This window comes from Azolla caroliniana, unplaced genomic scaffold (assembly GCF_043228905.1).
Source record: "Azolla caroliniana isolate FFs.n. ecotype wild unplaced genomic scaffold, voAzoCaro1.0.p SCAF_2, whole genome shotgun sequence".
NCBI classification, from domain to species: Eukaryota; Viridiplantae; Streptophyta; class Polypodiopsida; order Salviniales; family Salviniaceae; genus Azolla; species Azolla caroliniana.
Window position 1 is genome coordinate 7525943 of NW_028230437.1, and position 21025 is coordinate 7546967.

The following is a 21025-nucleotide window of genomic DNA, read 5'->3' on the forward strand; positions in this document are numbered from 1 at the left end:
TTTTTCGAACAATAAGGTCAACATTTCGTATTCCAAAAGGTTATAACTTTGATTGGGATAAGTTGCAACAAATACTATCTTTGCATGAGCCAATTGCTGATTTAGATTGGTGATCTCAAGAGCTTGATTGGAGGTTTGTTGGAAATACGAGATTGACTATGATCTCAACGAATGTTGCTTATCACAAGTTGATTGACAAACATAAGTGGTTGGAAGAAAGGGTTATAAAGATATGGGGTTTTCATAAGCCCATTACTTGGTGGCTTCATGTGATCAAGGCAGGTTGGTGTTCTTGATTGATGCTATGAACCAAGGTATTTATTTGGAGAGTTATGGTTGGAGCTTTACCTTTGGGGGATGCATTAAAAAAAAGAAACATTACTCAAGGTTCGTGTTTCTTTTGTTCGGTGGAATTGGAACATAGTGGGCATCGAATTATTTCATGCTCGGTGGCAAGGATGGTTTGGAGGTGTATCAATTTTTTGTGGATGTCTCTAATTGGAGTAAGCCTATCTTCCTTCAATTGGGTTTTTGCACATATGGAGAACAATGAACCAATGCCTCATTTTCAAATTATTTTTGAGTTCTTGAGGTATTGGGGACTATGGTTCAATTGGAATATGTGAAATGCCTTCACTTTTGATTCACAAGTTGGGGTGAGGAAATATGTTCTAAAGTTAAAAGGACTTCTTTTGTGGCAATTGACAGTGCTAGAGAAGTCCCGAAATCTCAACCATGAAGAGAGAACTCTGCAAGGTCACATATCATCATATTCGCCATTTGAATTGGTGTGTAGGTTGGCATTGAGTTTGGAGTCGTAGTAGTCCATAGATAGAAGTTGTTCTATACTTTGTAGTAAGTTAGTCATGGTGGTGTTTTTTCTTTCGTAATGAAAGCTGTAAGAGGGTTGCCTACATGAATGTAGCTCTGTTGGTAAGGTTGCCCAATGGAGACCATGTGGTCATGGGTTCAAGCCTTACATTCCACAGTGGCATCTTATTCCTACCATCGGTTATAATGCTTAATTTTACGTGTATGCTTGTTTTCTTTGGCTATAACAGAGTTCATTACTTAGCATGGGATGGATGAGTAGTAGTGTATGCTTGTTTGCTTTGGCTATAACAGACTTCATTACTCAACATGGGATGAATGAGTAGTAGTCGAGGGGTGTGGGAATGAGAATTATAGGAGGTTGTCCAAAGGATGGACAAGACAATGACACACACGCATACACACACACACACACACAAATGCATATGCATATGCAATAACACAGGAGAGGAAGGCAAACTTGGATATCAGTGTGCATACACTAACACTATACCACCACTTTGCCCTCCTCACATACATTGGAAAACGGAAGGTTAACAATAAATCTATAGGTTGGGAGCTCGCCCAGGCTTCACCTTATTTGTTGATGGGTTTAGGGTTTGTAATGTTCCGTATGGTTTGAAAAAAGGTATATATCAAGACACATACATGAGGTATCTTAAAAAGATCTAAGCTTCCATGTGATTTTGAATTCCAGAGGAACCCCAATTTGGACCAGAAAAAAGCATGATACAAATATACAGAGGGCCTCCATTTGAAGATTTCCAATGTATGTATGTACATATGTTTGGGGGGGGCTATTTTTGTAATTTGGAGTTGGATCTCCATTTCATTTGGTTTTTTCAAAACCAACCGTTGATGGCCGTTGTCTGCTGACATTCTTCGTGAAGAAGAAGAAGAAGAAGAAGAAGAAGAAGAAGAAGAAGAAGGACGCCATAGCCCCTCTCATTCTACCTTCCCTATTTCTGCCTCTCTATTTACCTCTCATTTATACATCTGTACATCTCTCTCTCTCTCTCTCTCTCTCTCTCTCTCTCTCTCTCTCTCTCTACCTGTTCTCTGTGTACATCCACATCTTTCTATATATCTAGGAGCTCTATCTATCTATCTACCTATATATAGTAGCTCTATATCTTGTACTCTTTATCTCTTCACATCTATATTTCTTCTGTAAAGAAAAGAAACACACACACACAATTATGTACATGGCAAATTCAATGCTAATCCATGCCATTATTCTCTCCCCGGCAATGCACAAGGATTCCTCTGCCCCTCTATATTGATGGACAACAATAATACAAGTAATCATAATGCTAATCATCAGTATTCTTCACAAGTTTCAGAAATCTGTTCTGATAACCATAACCATAACCATAACCATAACCATAACCCTAATCGTAATCACAACCACAATATACTCTCTCTTTGCCAAAATGCTCGACTTTTTTTGCAAAAGGCGGCGTCTTCGCGCCGATCTCATATGCTCTCGGAAGAGCTACAACATCTACAGAATTTCGAGGTTTTAACATCAAAAAACATACCACAGCACCCGCTATGTCCTTCAAAAAAAGAAGAGAAACAGATATTAGAGCTCAATTTCTATCTCCCTGATGTGAGAAAACGCATCTCGGAACTTGAAGGGAAACACCCTTTCCTCACTAAAAACCCCAAACCTCCTAAAATCGGTAATACAACAGGATTAGATGATCATGAAAGGGTGAAAAAGAGTAAACTATCAGATAAAACTAGTAAAAGTTTGGATAACAGTAGCGAAATATTTGAGAATACCACCGGGACACCGGAGAATACCACCAGCAATGAGGCTCGAAAACCACCCAAGAAAAAGAAGGTTAACAATGTGAGCCCTAGAAGACCTTCCTCCTCTTTGTCTTCTCGGACTTATAAGGATAAGGGCTCAAGGAGTCTAACTCCTCCGCTTGAACCTAGAAGGAGATGTAATTCTCCTAAAATTTATAATGTATCTGGTAAGAACAGCTATCCAGATCATACTGTGCTGCTTAATTCGACTTCTTCGCCTCCTCGATCTCGATCTCGTTCTCCTTTGGTTATTAGAACTAGAACCTCATTGGTACCAAGTAATGGTATCAGAAAGTTTGCACCTTCAGTGCTGGATAAATTTGGTATGAGAAAGCTTACATCTGTTTCTTTCGAATCAGATGGTATTAAGACAAGGAATGATGTGAATGTGGATAGGTTTACCCCACTAACAAGACATTGCAGTATCACTTCTAAATCTCTAAAACCAGTCGAGGATGACGAGTCATCACATATATTTGATCATTCCGAGTTCTTGCAATCAGATATGGGGGCGAGACGAAGATCATCATTTGAAAACTATGCTGATGAAGTAGGGTTTCCTTCACCACATATTCCTTCTCGTGCTTTCTCTTCCTCTGGTGATGAAGATGATGGCCCCGAAGGCTGGAATAATATAGCTAGCCATGGTTCTACTAAGATGAAAAAAGAAGAAGAGGGAGAGACTTATACTTCCAAGCCTTTTAGTGTTATTGAAAGTGACGGGGATTCTGAGGATTTAGGTAAAAAATGCAAGGGTTATGAGGAGGATTCAAGAAGAAATGAGTTAATGCAGAGTGCAAAATGCTGGAGCCATGACCATGTTTCTTCTCTTGAGCTCTTGATCTCGAAAGCAAAAAGCAGGATTGGAAATCTAGTAATACCTGCTATTTCTTCAAACAAGTTGAGCAATGGCGAAAATACGACATCTCCATTGTCACCACATTGGACTGGGATCAAACCGGCTTTCTCGAGGTCTAAAGATCACGAAAAGCATAAAAAAGAGGATCAACATGTGGAGAAGGATCCAAAAACCAATCATGTGGAAAAGCATAAAAGAACCGACCAACATGTCGAAAAGCATCAAAAAGTCGATCGACATGTCAAAAAGCATAAAAAATTGGAAGCTGGTAATGATACAGGTATTCCGAAAGGTTATCAGGATCTAGGATCAGCATTTGAACATTTTCACTACACTAGAGAAAGCAATGAATCAAACAACTCAATTAAGCATATAAGTAAAAATGATGTAAAACTAGATCATAACCCCAGGCTGATGTTGACAGAAAACTTGGAAGAAGCACTGAAACGTCTCGGAAGTTTGCATGAGGAGAGTGAGGAAGGTCTTCGAGCTTTACGGACACATTCAATAATGAAGGAGAAAGAGAACCAAATGTCCTTAGAATTAGCATCGGGAGTTAGTTCAGTTGAGATTCCATCGATGACGATGGAAGCGACTGATAGTACTAGGAATGTGTGTTCGGTTGCAAGTTCTAAAAGAGAAATACTGTTCAATAATGATGGTGGTGTTAGAGAGAAAGATCGAGATAATGTCATAGGGTCTAGGTCCCATCAAAACTTTGAAGATAGTGAATGTGAAGGAATTAGGGACTCCGATTCTAAGGTTAGCTTCCAAGGTGAAGCAATTCGGGAAGATAATGCAAATTGTTTGCAAGGGAGAAGTTGGGTTGGTCATGAAGAAAATACTAGTAAAAATAAACATAACAATTTAGATGAAAAGGTTCAATGTGAGGAATCCATTACCTATCTGGAAGATGAAGAGGTTGCTATGAGAGATGCAGCAGTTCATGAGATAGGATTCGAGCATTCGAAAGGAATCGAACTGCAAAAGAGTGGATCTGAGAAGACAAAGAACATCAAGGCAACAAAGAAGAAGAAAAAAGTGAAGTTTAATGATGAACCTTGTAGAGCTGATACTGAGATTGAAGATGATGTAGTGGTCATAGAACGTAGAGATCCTTCTTTGCACGAGGGACAAATACAACAAAAGGCTAGAGTACTACGAGGTCTCGATGATTCATTCTCAAGATTAGGAAAAGCTGCTGATTATAAAGTGTCTCGATTTGTGGGGCTTCAAGATACTGTGAAATGCTTCAATAATATAAACAAGGATATTGAACACATAAAACAAAATGATAATGATGATGAGAAACTTGAGATGGATCATCAGCTACATAGAAAGCAAAGATTCATGATGTCTAGTTCGTTCAAAACCATTTCACGGCCAATTCTAGACCCTTACAATGAAAATGGTGATCTCTCTTTTCTGCTGGAAGTTGTCCACTATTCTCATATAAGAATCATATATTATATTATTGACTTGTTTGATGGATTCCAGAGTTTAATTGTGTCCATTGATTTTGGTTTCTGACAGAGTTGCATCTCTTACCTTTGCAGATGAAGCATTCAAATCAAGTATAGGAAATTCCTCAAATCTTCTTATCCAAGTAAACATCACGTGAAGGTTTTTTTGTTGCTAGTTTTTGTGTGAATAAATATTCATTTTTGTCTGGGAGTCTTATAATTTGTTTCCATGAATTTAGGATTTAGAGATTAGGGCTTATATTTCTTTTGGTAAGTTTCGAGGTTAGGGTTTAGAGCTGATATCTATATTTTTGGCGAGTTTAGAGGTGATATATTTTCTTTGGTGAAATTTAGGGTTTAGAGTTAGATATGTTTCTTTTGGTGAGTTTAGGGTTTAGGGCTTATTTCTATGAATGAGTTTAGACTTTAGTTAGGGGCTAATATTATCTTTCGACGATTTTTATTGTCTTTATTCTGAACAAAATTGACTGTATGTTCACGCCAATGGTGCTATCATGGGCCATATCCACAGAATGCTTAATCATAATGCAAACTTAGCATGCCTTTTCCTCAGGAACGCATTGATTCTTGGTTGTCAAGAATAGAAACTGAGCTGAAAAACCAAGTTGACGAAGCTGTGGCAGATTCTATGAAGAAAATTGAAGTTAGCCTTAAGGTCAACATTGAGAACTTGGAGTTTCAACGAATGCACGAGGTTATGGGAAACCTTAAGAAAGAAATCAATTCGAATTTACATGAACGAAAGGAAGAATTACGCCATGTGGAGGGCAAACTTCAGAAGATCTCGCATTTCATGGATCAAACAGGCGAGCAGTTGCATGTTATTCGAGAAGACGGATTGCAGTGTAGATCTCGTATTGATGGCATGAAGAAAGAAACAGATGCACAAATAGATGGTATAAGGTTGTCTATGGAAAAGTTGAGCGCCCAAAATGGAATAAGATTGGAGATGGAGAAGTTGAACATTCAAGCTGTGAAGGAATGCAAAGAGAAGATCGTTGGTTTAGAATGCTTTCAGGAAATGCTAAACAAAGAGAAGATGGACATGAAGGATATGCTAAATAGCTTGGAAAAATCATGTGAAGAAGGAAGATCTGAGTTAGAAGCATGGAAAGAGTTCAAGGATGAGCTGAAGAGAGGCAGAAGTGCATTGAAGTGTGATGTGGTACTGAAGAATGTGGTACAAAGCCTGATAGGGTCATGGATTGGACACTATGATACAGAAGCATCGAGAAATCTGCAGGATGATGTCGCGAAAGATAGTTTGAAGAGTGAACTGGATCTAGAGGACAGAGTGAGAAACTTAGAAAAATGGTGGGAAGAAGGAAAGTATGATTTAGATGCATTGAAGAAGTTCAAGAATAAACTCGACGAAGACCAAAGCTTGTTGAAGAGTGAAGCCAAAACAAGGGAAGGAACAATGGTTACGGAGAAAGTAGAGGTCTCATCTCAGGTTTACTTAGGAGGGTTAGATGAAGACAGAACAGGAGTAAAAGACATCAAAGTGCATGTTCAAAAGGAGCTTGAAACGAACTATGAAGACATTAGGCAGAAAACAGGAGAGCCCACAAATGCAAAACTCCTCAATAGTATGGAAGCAAGAATTCTTGAGCAAGCTAAAGATATCAAATTACATGTACAGAAGGAGATTGATAGGAGCTATGCAGATCTTAGACAAAAACAAGAGGACACCACAATTGCAAAGTTTCTCAATGGTATGGAAATAAGGATTCTTGAGCTTGAGAAAGGCCAGAAATGCTCTCAAACTATTGAGGATGGCCTCATATGTGAAAAGAGTAAGTCATCATTTCTCTTGCTTGAAATGATGGAAATGACTGCTGATATTCGCAAAGAACGAGATTGTGCTCTCACTTCCGCTTCTGAAGCAAAGGAGAGAATACGAGAGGTGGTGCAAAATTTCGAGCATGAATCAGAAAGGTTGCGAGACATTCAGTCCAAAGTCGAGAAGGAAAAGGATGTTGTCATATTTTTATCGGAGGAAATATCGGATTCTGCGATGAAAGCAAAAAATGTTCTTCGTGACATGGATGAGCTCAGAAAGAGGAGTATGAAGCTTTCTGATGAGGTTCTTTCTGAGCTAAATCAAATCAAAATGAAAAATGAGTCCATAAACCATAGGTATGTGGTCTAATATGCTGAATTCATCTACCCATCTTCAACTGTCTTGGTTTGTAATCTTTGTATTTCTATATACAAACTCAATCCATGTCACTAAATCCTATCGTGATGGCATGATTACTTTTATGGACCATGTATCATTGAATTGGTGTCACACACACAAATGTACTATTCCTTTGTGGTTACACACTTTATGTCATGAAAACATCTCTCAGTAATCAACTACCAATTATAAAACCGACTTATGCATTAAGATCATTATCAAGGATCTTTAGGAAACCTAGAGCTTTTATTTTCTGTTTTATGAGTATTTGGATAAACTTGAAGCTACCCATATAATTTTAATCATGACTTCTCTGGTAGACATTGACGTATGTTTCCTTACTTTCCTAATCCATACATTCTCTCAAAATTGAATTCTTTTAAATATGCCATTATTCTTCTCACATTTTGTTGTTTGTTTGCTTGTTTGTTTGTGGAACCAAGATATGAAGATGTGTATACAAAGGTTGAGAGCTTGGAAGGATCACAACTAGGCCTTTGCAATAAGATTGGAGAGGTTAAAGATAAGACAGAAGAGATAGAGAAATCAGTTGCACAATGGTTTCCCAAATATGAGGCTGCAGCAAGAGTCTTGAATGAAGTTGAGAATAGGCTAGGAAAGCTTGAAGCATGTGGAAGGGATGATGAGAAAAGGGTACTTGACAAGGATTCATTTGTAAGCCTCTACAAGGATCTCTTAAGTCTTAGAAATCCAGATGAGCTGAGCAGATGGTCAGCATTACAATGCAGAAGGACTCGAAGCAGCTTGGATACACGAGAAAAATTTCCCTTCCTTATACTCGAGAGCCGCATCGAGCATGTCGCAACGGCCACTTACACAAATCTTCGGTCTGTTCTCACCAACAACATCACTTGGTTTTAAGCCTATCTATCTTTTTGTCTATCTCTGTTACTTTGATGATTTTTGATTGAATGCATGTTCAATCGGAAAGATAAGGAACACACATTCACTTGTTTTTGAACATCTCGCTTTGTTATTATCACTTCATCCAATTCCAAGCACTTAGAAACTCTTTTCTCTAGTGTCATATTTGCTAGACTTCATTTACATTCGATGAAAGACTACAATTCAAGATGTTCAAGCATTTCTATATGATGTTTAACATGGCACGCTTAGGTGCTGAAGTTTACGTAAAATTTTGACATGCGAAATGCTTATTGTCATTACAGTATACTAGACATGAAAGTTGAACTCATGAATAGAAATCTCGAAACAACTCTAAAATGTGCGACATCAGCAGAGAATAAGTGCAATCTTCTCGGAGCTGAAATCATCAAAGTCTTCCGGATGCTAGCAAATGCCAGTAAAACCGATACCGAAAAGTTGCATTTGTCACCATCAAGGGGTACACATATGCCAAAAACTGAAGTATATCCACTACGAAGAAAAAATCCGCTTTCAACAGCCTGGCTAAATCAAAAGAAGCATCTAATTCCAAGTAGAGAAACAAAGCACGTGAGTGTAAGGGGAGTTAAGATTTGTGAAAAGAATGATCTCAGATTAGACAATAAAGACAAAGTGGCAAAGAGGAGCAAATCATGTGGTAAACATTCATCAACAAGTGGAAATAATGCAATGGAGAGAAAGGCATACAATGTGGTTCATTGAAAAACTTGAAATCATTTCACTTTTCTGACGATAGTTGTGATAAGATTCCATATGTGGATGTAAGCCACATCATCTTACTTGGGTACAAATAGCAGGAGGTATGAGATGTGAACACTAACTGGCCCCAGTCAACAAAATAGTTGATTGATTTTGAATGACTCTTCCTCTCACAATTCCAATGGTCCACAAGAATATGCTCAACAATAATCATTATGTAAGTACATTTTTCTTCTTTTCTTCTTTCAAATCACTCTCGTTTGTTTTCTTTTCCATTTCCTTTCTTTGGATTTTCTTTTTTGTACATTAGATTCTCTAAACAACTTATTTCTTGTGATCATGAAAAATGAAGACCATTTTATATTTTAAGTACATATTCTATCATGAAGGATAAATGTTGGCTCTTGTGTAAAGATGATTGATTTGATCATTTTGTTTTTCCTTTGATAAGGTTTAGGATTAGAAAGAACAGTTAATATGTACTTTGGATGAAGAAGAGGAGAATTGACTCAAAATATACATTCTATAGGAGCACGGGGCTCCAAAATGACTCAGTTAACTTGCAACAAGGTAAGTAAAATGAAATTCTTTTGCAAAATTCACCAGAATACCCTCAAATTTCCATAAAATATTGAAAATACCGCTAGGACTTTCAAAATATTTCTTGTTTCTAGGATACTCCCTCCTATTATGCTTGAATCTCAGAGGTAACCCAAACTTTTACTAAACTATGCACATCGGTTCAAATCTCACTATATACACTTCTGTCCGTCTGTCCCTCCGTCCCTCCGTCCCTCTTGTATTAGGGTTGAACCTTCGTCATAAGTCAAACTTTTAGTAACCCATGCATGCCGATTCAAATCTTGCTATGTGCACTAGATTACTAAATGCCACTGTAACATGGAGGGGTTGAATGCATGACCATTTGGTTTCAATTTGGACAAACTTATCAACCGACCTATAACTGCCTAAACACATTGTATGGTAGTTGACGTAAAATTGAAAGAAGCAAAGTTTGATTTTCACCATGGGCTTAACCTTGTCCCATTTGGTAACCCATGGATGTTAAAACTGAGGTGTATTTTGGCAAAACTCTCTTGTTAGAAAACAAATAGATAAATAAAGGCTTTAGGTGACACTGTTCAACAAGAGGGACCAAGCAATTCTAAAGGTTTTATTGGAGTAAACTGTTTTTTTATTTCCGTAGTTTCCTTTTCTTCTCATCACTTTCTGTATCTTGTGGGCACTGATCATTGAGTAGTTCAAAGGATATCACTTTTATTTTCCCACCCTATTGGACCTATGGCCAAATAAGTTTTTGTTTGTTTGTGATGTTTATGGTTTTGGCTTGAACAATTTCATCATTTAGTCTCACTTGTGTTTGTTTTGTTAGGGCTCAAAAAAATGCAAAAAAGACATTCTTTTTCAAGAGCACATAAGAAAAAATGTGTACAATGTTTGATGCTCTACCTAGAAAGATGTGTGGTCATGAATTTAGTCCATCTATGTTGATAACAATGCCAAATATGGTGATGGGCGCAATAACCAAATTCGAGAAAGAAACATCGTGTTTGCTTTGGGAATCAGTTACTTGAATGGAATAAATCAACATTCCATTTAAATTATATACAATGCCATTCATTCTTTAAATAGTGGGATTCTTCTAAATATAGTATCGTGGATATGTAGTCTGAAAATTTAATGGTGTTGACGCAATATGTAATCATATGGACAGAGTTCTGAAACCCATTGTTTTTATTGCTCACAGCTTAAATGAGACGATCCATTATTTGTGTATTAATTGAAATTGAAGACATCCATCCATGGAAAAGTTTTTACACAAACGTTGTTCGTGTGCAGTCGTGAGGAAAACGTTCCAAATTTGAGAGTGACCTCTGTCTGGTATGGGCCACATAAGAAGAAGCTTTGGACTGTCTTTCTTTCACATGGGAGTGAAAGAAGAGCATGCAGACAAGAGACACCAACACACACACACACACACACATTTCATGTCTATACAATCATCTAGGCCCCATCACCTAAAAAGGGCTCTTGCATCTCTTGAGACAGTCAATTTCTTTCTTGATCATTATAATACAAATCCATTCTTTTTTACATCCCTTCTTTACATTAGCTGTGTGTGTTATTGCTCTTTTTCGATCTATCCCAAGGAACTCGAAATCAGTTCCTTGTTTGTTGAAAGCCACTGTCAACCTAACACATTTACAAAATAAAATCAGTTCATCTAATATGGATAAACATTTGGTGCTACAGTTCCAAAAATCTCATTTCAGTTTTCAAATTAAAGAAAATCCGCTTAACCAATCCTTATAACAAATCATGCTTTCTAATGTGAAGATTATCCTAATTGTGTGTTGAGACCCTCCCCAATCACCACATAATCATACCTAAGCATATTAAACACACACTCTTTAAATTGATCTTGTCATTAGCTTGACATACATATTGAGAATGTTTTGAGATGTTGACCTGCTTGAGCTGACGATTTCTTGCAATGTTCAATGGCTCCCCGAATAGAGTTTTCTACTTCTACATAGGATGGCATTTGAATGTCAACCTCATCTTTCATTATACTTCCAGATCTTGTTTCATTAGAATTCCTTTTTGAGCATTTGAACAGATTCCTTTTACTTGATCCTAACTTAAAGGAATCATGATCAACTGATGATGAAGATGAAGATGATGTGGAGGTTGAAGACGATGTAGACAATGATGATGAAGATAATGACCATGGAACACGTGGTATTGTGTATCCCACGGGACGAATGGCAGACATATTTCTTGGTCTTCTACGATGCTGTTTGATATGTAGGAATAGAGATTTTAGCAATAACACATACTTCATCAAATTTCGATAACTTCTTCTTTTCCTACGAAGAAATCCACTTTCTTCTCTTCTCTCATTGCTATCACACATTTTCTTGGATGATATTTCATGCAAACCCTGGTTCGGATCGCTTGTGGTGTGACTACTTATAAGACCATTTTCTACCTCTTTTCCGTTGTCGAATGATTTTTGATTAGTTGTAGAATCTCCCGATTCCAGTTCAAATTTCACACAATTATTCAGAATTGAAGCTTTCAAACTTGGATCATCGTCAATCAGGATTGGGTCTTGCACGGCCGCTTTCTTTTCTTCATTAATCCATCCAATGCGAGTTGGTATGCAATACTCCCTCAAACATTGTTCACCATCGATATTGTCATTGTTGTGATCGACACGATTATTGACTTCATATTGTCGCATCATTTGAAGAGCAAAATCAAGTTGATGTTGAAACAACATAAGGGTTTGGTCTATGCATTGATGATTTGAGATTGAATCCTCAGTAGCATTATGCTGAGAATAAAGCCAAGGAACAAGGTGTAGCATATCCTTTTGTTCATCTCTTCTGAGGGAGTCTATATGAACACGTGATGAGTCTTGTATAACAGGGAGATAGTAATGATGTCTGTTAAAAGGTTGTGGACCTTGTGGGGATTCGCGAGGAATAGATTGATAATTTAGCACAGATAAATGATTAAGGGGTAATATGTGGCCATTGTAGAAGAGATCATCAGCAGGGGAGAACAGAGTACCCATGAAACCATCTCTTTTATTCATCACTATTTCCTCAGACAAATTTATACTAAATTCAAACTCATGAATTTCTGGTTTGATCGAATCCTCGGGTGAGCTATGCTCCCATGCAAAATGAGTCTTCATAGCATCATCATCGGCCTCAGCAGCACCACCCAACAATAAATTTTTATCACTTATGTGATCAAAGTTTTGCAACTCATTATTACAGGATATAGCATTACAGCTAGATATATCGTCACAAGAGAAAGTGAATGATTCCTTCAAGGATTGATTCATACTCACCTCCTCCTTAACATGCACGCTTTCCATATTGATCATGCTCTGTCTTCTCTGGACAGGATGAGGGTTTTCTTTTTTAAGGAGCTTTTGGGTTTTGAATGCTTTTTTTTGGGGGGGTTTCTTTAGGATTAGGGATTCTCTAGAATTAGTGCTTCTTTAGGATTAGAACTGTTTTAAGTTAGCACATCTGATTCTTCTTGGATCAGGCTTTTAGTCTTGTCCTTCCAAGTCCGTTTTCTAAGATTGGAGTTAATATAAGAAGCTCTATTTTCTATGTCTTGTATTTCAATCTTAAAAGCTAGGTTTCTAAGAACCTCGGTTTCTAAGACTAGGGTTGGGATCTTAGAGATTTTGCTTCTAAACTTAGGGTTACTCTAAGAGTCTCTAAGACTAGGAGTTTTTAATCATCAAAGCTTTGTGGCTATAGACTATAATTAGGGATAAATCTAATAAGCTTTGTCTCTACGATTAGGGTTTGAAGAATCATAGTATGTGTACTTATAAGAAGGAGCCCTGTTCCACCAAGCATTGTTGTTAGGATTAGGGTTACCATTGATCCATATTGATGACTGATTATTAATGAGACATATGAAAAAGCCATTGATTGAAAAGAAGCCATACATATATATATATATATATATATATATATATTGGTGGGGAGGAAAACAAAACTGCTAATTGAGTTTTCTGTTGTTGTCAAAAGAATTGAAGTGATGGGGGGAAATTGAAAGAAAAGAAAGAAAGAAAGAATTCCAAACAAAAAGAAAGGGAAGAATAAATGAAAGAGAGAAAAAAAAACTAAAGGAAAAGTGAGTGGTGAGATTTGAACTATGGCACATGCCAAATGTGTGGCTCTATTCTTAGAAGTTAGAACTTAAAACCACACACACACACACACTCACATAAATAAAAACAAAAGAACAAAAAAAAGATTAACAAATGATCTATGTTATCCCAATCCAATGGAACTCCTTAACACACAATAAAATGATCAACTTGAAAAAGCTCATCTTTTTTTTGCCCTAGGTCCCTAACCTTCTCTTCTTGAAATAGTGGATGTAATCAAAATAAACTTCTTGTTATGTGAAAGTGACTTTGTGTGCCCCAGCTCACCTCACAGGTCTCCCCACTAATGAAACACCGTCATCCCCAAGGATTGCTTTCACCTTTAGAGAAGACTACATAACAACTAGCTGGTACTCCCCACATAATCACGTGAAATCTCCTATCATGCCTGTATGTGCTCGATTAGCCACGTGCTACTTGGCCCCCCCCTTGCATGTGAAATTCATTCTCACAACATATTGATTTGACCCATGTGATCATCCTTTACTAAAGTAACCTAGGCAAAACTCTCTTGTAGTAATATGTACCCATGGCTCTCTTCCTTTGCTTTTTTGTGAGAATTTTGAGTCATTTGTGAGAAGCGCTTATAGCTTTAGAAAATTCGAGTTGGCCATGCCCCTCTTATTATAAGACCTGTTAACAATCAAATAGATTTGATTGGGTATCTCTTACCATGTCCACACTCCACGACCATGTATGATTGTCCATGTGCTACTCCATATGAGTACAAGCAGTCATGTGCTATGACACCCATAACATGTGGAAATTCTATTCATGTGGATATGACGGGGAGCTCTTGTCACATGCAATGGACCCCTACAAAATCATATCAAGATAATGTAGTTCTTGGTGACAGGGATCCTCACCTCACACATCTTCCTTATGAGCATGGAACAAAGAGAAGATAAAAATAAAAGATTCATCATTTTATTTTATGGTTGTGAATCTCACAACCAATTATGAGGAAATTTGGTCTTTCACGAGGAAGGTGAATGGCCTTTTTTAGTTGGACAAGATAGTTATGTGTGATCCAAAATCAAAGATTCTTCTCCATGTGTAATATCTTTATCGATTAAGCTTAAATTATAATATTCATTGACATGAAACAGAAGTTCACAAAGAGGGATACAACACCAATACATTATCCGCACTCGCCTTTCTAAGATTTGAACTATTGTTTTGAGAAGCCTAGCTTGAGCAGATATTTGTAAAGCCTAAACTTAGTTGGCAATCTAGTATAGTTAAATATGAAAGACAAAATTAGAAAAATATATTAGCATGTCTCGTTGTTGAGAGTAATATTTTTTAGGATTATTAATATGAAACCCATAAATTTCTTTTATTCCAAATGGTGGTTCATAATACATATTGCTTGATGGTTCTCCACTTCCTATTTGGAGTAGTTCAACACATGGGTTTAAGTGGGAATTAAGGTTCCGTTTAGGTATCAATCTTTGGATTGATGTTGTATGCTCAATTATTATTTTCTTGCCCTACCCAATTGGCCAAGGGAGTTTATTTGATGGGATGTCAAGATGTCAAACCCATATGGATGGACTGCTCATATTGAAATTTTAGCCATTAATTAGTTGTGTGGAGTTTAAATGTTGCTTAGCTAGATGACAATAATACCTACTTAGTCAAAATGAGCACTAAATTTTATGAGATATCTGAACCATTGATGATTGTCAAAATCGTGAGCATTTGACATGTAGATCCCTTGATGCATGGCCTAAATCTGCCTCTGTTACCCATTTTTGGTTTGAAACTCCCTCCCTAATATAAAATTATAGTGCTCATACATAAGCATTTGTGTCAAGGAGGAATGAGAATTCATTGTTGTGAATTGTGATTAGTGAAACTCTGACCATCTCAAATTGGAGTGGTGGCAAAATAAAACTTTGATGATTTTGAATGGAACCTTTTAAGTGATATAAGTTAGGAGAGGGGATTCTAGTTTTCTAGTCTACTCCTACCTTGAAGAGAGATAAGCTAATCATGTCTTTCAAGCATCTCTGTGCAAGTATGTCCCTTCTTGTATAACAAAATCACCTCACCAATATGTTTGTAGGTATGTGGATCATATTGTGATTGATTGGATAATGTTCATTTGTTGCTACTTGGGTTCCTCATATTTGTTACAATTTACAAGTATTATAAGCCAAACCATCATTTTTGCAATTACTCCTAATGATTGGTGGCGATTTAACTCATTGTCACCATCGTCATCTTGGGCTGATTGGATGATGTTCATTTGTTGTTACTTGGGTTCCTCTTTTGTCTTTCAAGCATCTCTGTGAAGTATGTCCCTTCATGTATAGCAAAATCACCTCACTAATATGCTTGTAGGTGTGTGGATCATATTGTGGGTGATTGGATAATATTCATTTGTTGCTTCTTGGGTTCCTCATATTTGTTACAATTTACAAGTATTATGAGCCAAACCATCATTTTTGCAATTACTCCTAATGATTGGGGGCGATTTTTAACTCATTGTCACCATCGTCATCTTGGACTGATTGGATGATGTTCATTTGTTGCTACTTGGATGATATTTGTTACAAGTATTATGAGCCAAATCATCATGTTTTGCAATTACTCCCAATTATTGGTGGTGATTTAACTCATTGTCACCATCACCATCTCATTCTTCACTCTCATCCTCATTATTATTATCATACTTTCCCTTATATGCGTCACAAATATCATAAATTAAATCACACCCATTTTCAATCTCATCACACTTTCTTCCCATATCTCATATAATTAAACCCAACAATGTCATTGTAAACCATAACCCTATCTTATCTAACACACATGTATCAAGCATACATTTCTTCTTACCAACATCATCATCATTATATCATCTTCACTTTCGTTTCCTTTATGATTCCTAACCACATCATTTTAAAAATACTCACACATTACCCCACATTTAGTAATAGACAAGGTTTGATTTTTGTAAACATTTCGGTTTAGTTTGGGGGTTAATGGTTCGGTTTGAGCCTTTAATGGCTTAACGGTTTAAATGGTTAAAATGGCTAGATGGTTTAGGATTGATTTGATTATTTTTCTTAAATATTTTAAGCGTAATTTTGATATTTTAAAAAAATCTTTAAATATTGAAAAATTAAAATTTGAAATATTGAAAATTTTAAAATTAAAATGTGAAAATTTGAATTTTGACCTAACTTGAAAATTGAAACAAAACCGTGAAACAATTGTTTTAACAATAGCAAGGTTTGAAAATGTCTATAACCGTTTGGTTTGAGCTTGAATGTTTTGTAACGGTTCAGTTTTAATGGTTTCGTGGTTCGGTTCGGTTTAAGTTTCAAAATTTTTAAATGGTTTGAGTTTGATACTCTCAAACCAAATCGATCGTTGCCAATTGTTACCTACATCACCATTTTTAGCTATACTCGCATCATACCCTACATTATTCTTCCAAGCACATAACCCCTTATCATTATCCTCTCAATGCTTACCCTCGTCCTTATCATTGTCATCATATTTAGCCTTATCCTTATCATACCAAAATTGCAATAACTAGACAAACCATGCTTTATTATCACAATTCACAACACACACCCTTAACATGATGCCTACCCTCGCTCTCATACTTACATTCACTGTCGCAATCATGATTCATCATCATTGTATAATCTCTTAGCATGGTCAAAAACCTAAAACCCATGAACCCTTACCACCATCATAATAATTTGTCAACGCAATCATCACCATTCCAAACCACATCGACATCATGCACATAATCATGAATATTAAACACATATTTATTCACCTACCCATTGTTACCTACTCTCAATTCTATTGCCTTTTGTATGTGATGACATCCCACGTCATTGAATCTTTATCAAAGGCATTCCGTAAATTGGTCGCCTTTGTGAGATGATGCTACATCATAGACATCTCCCCTTCTCAAACATTTAGTCCTTGATTTTCCACCTCCCTACTACATGTTTGTGCACAGAGTAAATAGGATAACCATAAAAGCAAATTTGTATTGCATACAAAATAACATTTTCTATTATTTAGATTGATGTTAACATAATTAGAGATCTTATTGTCTTCTGATGCCCTTCAACTTGTAATGATTTGCTCTCATATAGGGTTTCCCATTCAAAGCTAAGCATATTTGCTACTTGGCACACATACGTTAACTTTCCCAACCACTAAGTCTATGCACGTGTTTCCACTTGATGCATATGCTTTTCGCGCACACACATTAACCTTCCCAAACCCAAGTGTAAGCGTTTGTTTCGAGATGATGCAAATGCCTTTTCTTGTACTTTGTGAATTCCTTTTTAATTTGTTGTTCACCTAATTTCTTACAAAAAACTTTTTAAGAAATGATGTACTTGATTGATATTTACATTGTTCCAAAATTTGGATGTACAAGGTTTCAATCTTGTCCTCTCAAAAATCACATTTTGTATGCACAATGTTGATTAATTTTAAATATTATCCTTTCGCATACTCCTTTGCAACCTTGGTTTAGAGGTGATTCACACCATGTGCGGTAGACAATACGACACTACAAGGGTCACTAGAGTGACTATTCAAGTTAATTAATTCTAAATATTGTTCTATCATCAATGCTTTTGTAATAAGAACCCACCCTTGGTTTAGAGGTGGTTCACATGATGTGTTGTAGGTAGGCAACACAATTGCGAGCGCCACCTCAGCGACAACACCATCAATTTGGAGTGCTTGCATAGACATTTTTTTAGAGCTTCAAATGCTCTACATGTTTTTTTACACGGTTACTTGAGAGTTTTCTTCTGAAGGCCTTTAGTTCCAATTCAAGTGTAAAGGAATCACACCATTCTCTCTACCATGAAATGTTTTATTGCACACTACAATGGCCACTTATTTTCTCTTAACTCTTAGTCACATAGACACCCTTCATTGTTCACCTTCTCTTTCTCTCTCTCTCACACACACACACACACACACACACCCTTCCAAAATGCTCAACACAACAAAAACAAAAAAAAATTAAGAGAATGAAACAATGAGAATACAATAAGGGGTATAGAGTCAATAATTGAATATTGCAGTTGAAGATCCCACTCTCTAGTTACATTGGTCGCTATTTGTATGTTGTAGATGGAGACACCAGTCTTCATTTCGAAGTTTGGTCTTAAAGACAAATTGTTGTGAGGTTACCAATGTCCATTTTGAACTTAAACATGCACACTTTCTATTTAAAGGGGCCTTTATTTTTATTATGGCCTATGAACTATTAGCTAATTATGAGCATTATGACTTATGGTCGTTGAACCTTGCTCACACTCGCTCACTAGCCAAGTCACATGGCATGCTCATGGGACATCTAACTATGTGAATGAACCTAGAGTTGCATGGACACAAGGGCATTATGCCGGAGATGAGAATTTGGTAATTTTCAAGATGATGCCATTGTTGTCAGGTTAGTTGGAGGAGGGAGAGTTGCTAATCAATTAGATGGTTGGCAGTAGAGTAGATGGTGGTGGTGTTAACTAGTGCATCATGAGTGGATAGGGTAGTTGGGTTTGTAATAGAGGTATCATTGGGCTTTGGTGGAGGAGGAAAAGACTGTAGAAGGGATGTCAACATAGTTGAACCTAACATGAACCCACCTAGACACAACAACCTTGATGTCATTAGTGAAGTCTATTGCCAGCTCTTGATAAGTCTACGTGATTTTCGTATCACAATGATTGACACCATGCACAAAAACTAGAGATATGGCATAATAGAGAAGAAGTGGAGTTACACAAGATTGCAAGAAAGTGTGAAGGCAAGAGCTTTGTGAACACAAAAAACATAATTGTTATGGGCATGACCATAAATTATCTCGTGGTAAGTTTGTATCGTAGTATTCTATACACGTGGATAAAGTGTGAGGGTTAAACGAGAGTGTAAAGAACGGAGGATTACTTTTAATCCTAGGAATTGGACAACCCATAAAGGCCAAGTGTGAACTTGCTAGGGAGCATTAGGTCTGGCTATAAATATGAGGCCTAGCTACCCTCATTAGGACATTATTGAATTCGTCGAGACTCTAATCTTGTGGTGATCAAACTCTTGTAGCGAGCATGCCAATAGCAAGTACGATTGATGCCACGACAGTAGTATGGGATGCCAATCGAGGCTCGAGTCCATCTCGATCCCTTTGCTCGAGGGTGGTCAGGTGGATCGGTACCCTTCTTTCTCTCTCCTTTCTTATCTATCTATCTATCTATGTATCTATTATTTCCTTGTCATATGCTTACATTAGGATTAATCTCTAACAATAACCTTACTCTGGATTCAGGAGGTTGTGCTTAGGGGGAACTTGTGCCATGTATTTACTATTTGTGGAATGGTCATCCCCAATCTTAAGGCCATTTGTGTAGGTGCACACTAGTTAACTCAAGGATTATGGCAATTAGTTTTTCATTAAATTGGACAGATTCACCTCAATATCGTGAGAGATCATTAGCCCCAATGGGCCTTAACTCCAAGGAGTGTCTTAACTACAAAACAAGACCTATGCTAGCTATTACCATAACTACTAGTTCCTACCCTAACACTTAATTGCTACTACATCAAGCAACTTATCAACACTTACCTCACATGCTGAGCATGGAATGTTTGTGTGGGTTGGGGTGTGTGTGAGTGAGCGAAGGGGTTTGCCAATAGTGTTCCATGATACAACTTCAAGTAGTACCTATTCACTAGTTTCCATTTGACTCAAACACCAAGGATGCCAAGTTGGAAGGTGTTATTGCAAATACTTTGAATGATCCAATATGAGTCAACCCAACAAAAATGCATTTTCTAGGGCATCATTGAATTGATGTTCACAAGAACTATCATGTTGGTTGATGATGGCCTTCCACCATTTTAGTAGGAACTTCATGCATTGTACGGTGTTGAGACAAATCTCAGTGAGAAGTATTGTGACCTTCCCTTGGTAGAGAAAGGGTTGCTTGTCCATGCACTTGTTAGTTATGTGAATGGAAAAATTGGGAAGTTGGTATTTCGATTGGGGGGGGGGGGTCTCCAAGATGAATGCCATTTGGAATCTAGTCAATTGAGTCTAGAATGTAGATTTTAGTTTGTGATCCTATCATGTTTAGTTCTTGATGATGATCTTCTTCAAAATTTTGTGCAAGGTCTTGTTGGTCAAGTTGTTGAGACCATTTCCTCAGGGTAGTATGTTTTGCACCACATATCATAGAGTAAATGAGAGGATTACACGATTGACATGTTAGATGGGTTATCCTTAATAAATGATTTCCTATAGATTATGTGCCATGGACATCATGCTATTATTAGGAAGCACTTTCCCTTAGACTCATTTTGTGCAATAGTTGGTGGAGATGGGAATTGAGCATTTCTCTCCATTTGGAATTTGTTGAATCAAATTCTCCAAGAGGATTAGGGCCAAGTTTACTCATTATTGCATTAGATCGGCTAGAGACTGAAACACATGTAAGGGCATAAGCGGG

General features: G+C 37.1%; 2 protein-coding genes across 3 annotated transcripts; one reads left to right on the forward strand and one right to left on the reverse strand.

Moving 5' to 3' along the window:
• Positions 1–4067: 4067 nt before the first annotated feature.
• LOC147867282 (uncharacterized) lies at positions 4068–10503 on the forward strand. Of its 2 annotated transcripts, XM_087315073.1 has the most exons (7): positions 4068–4919; positions 5065–5114; positions 5546–7131; positions 7618–8022; positions 8365–9017; positions 9258–9370; positions 10194–10503. In XM_087315073.1, exons 1-5 carry the CDS (start codon positions 4088–4090, stop codon positions 8801–8803), a joined length of 3312 nt encoding a protein of 1103 aa, XP_087171199.1. In that variant the 5' UTR covers positions 4068–4087; the 3' UTR covers positions 8804–9017; positions 9258–9370; positions 10194–10503. The 2 variants fall into 2 exon arrangements, with proteins under 2 accessions (XP_087171199.1, XP_087171198.1); XM_087315072.1 differs by lacking the exon at positions 10194–10503 and having other exon boundaries at positions 9258–9888.
• Positions 10504–10537: 34 nt separating this feature from the next.
• On the reverse strand, positions 10538–13331 carry LOC147867283 (uncharacterized). Its single transcript, XM_087315074.1, has 2 exons — positions 11291–13331; positions 10538–11014 (listed from the first exon to the last, which is right to left on the reverse strand). Exons 1-2 carry the CDS (start codon positions 12720–12722, stop codon positions 11010–11012), a joined length of 1437 nt encoding a protein of 478 aa, XP_087171200.1. The 5' UTR covers positions 12723–13331; the 3' UTR covers positions 10538–11009.
• Positions 13332–21025: the final 7694 nt, after the last annotated feature.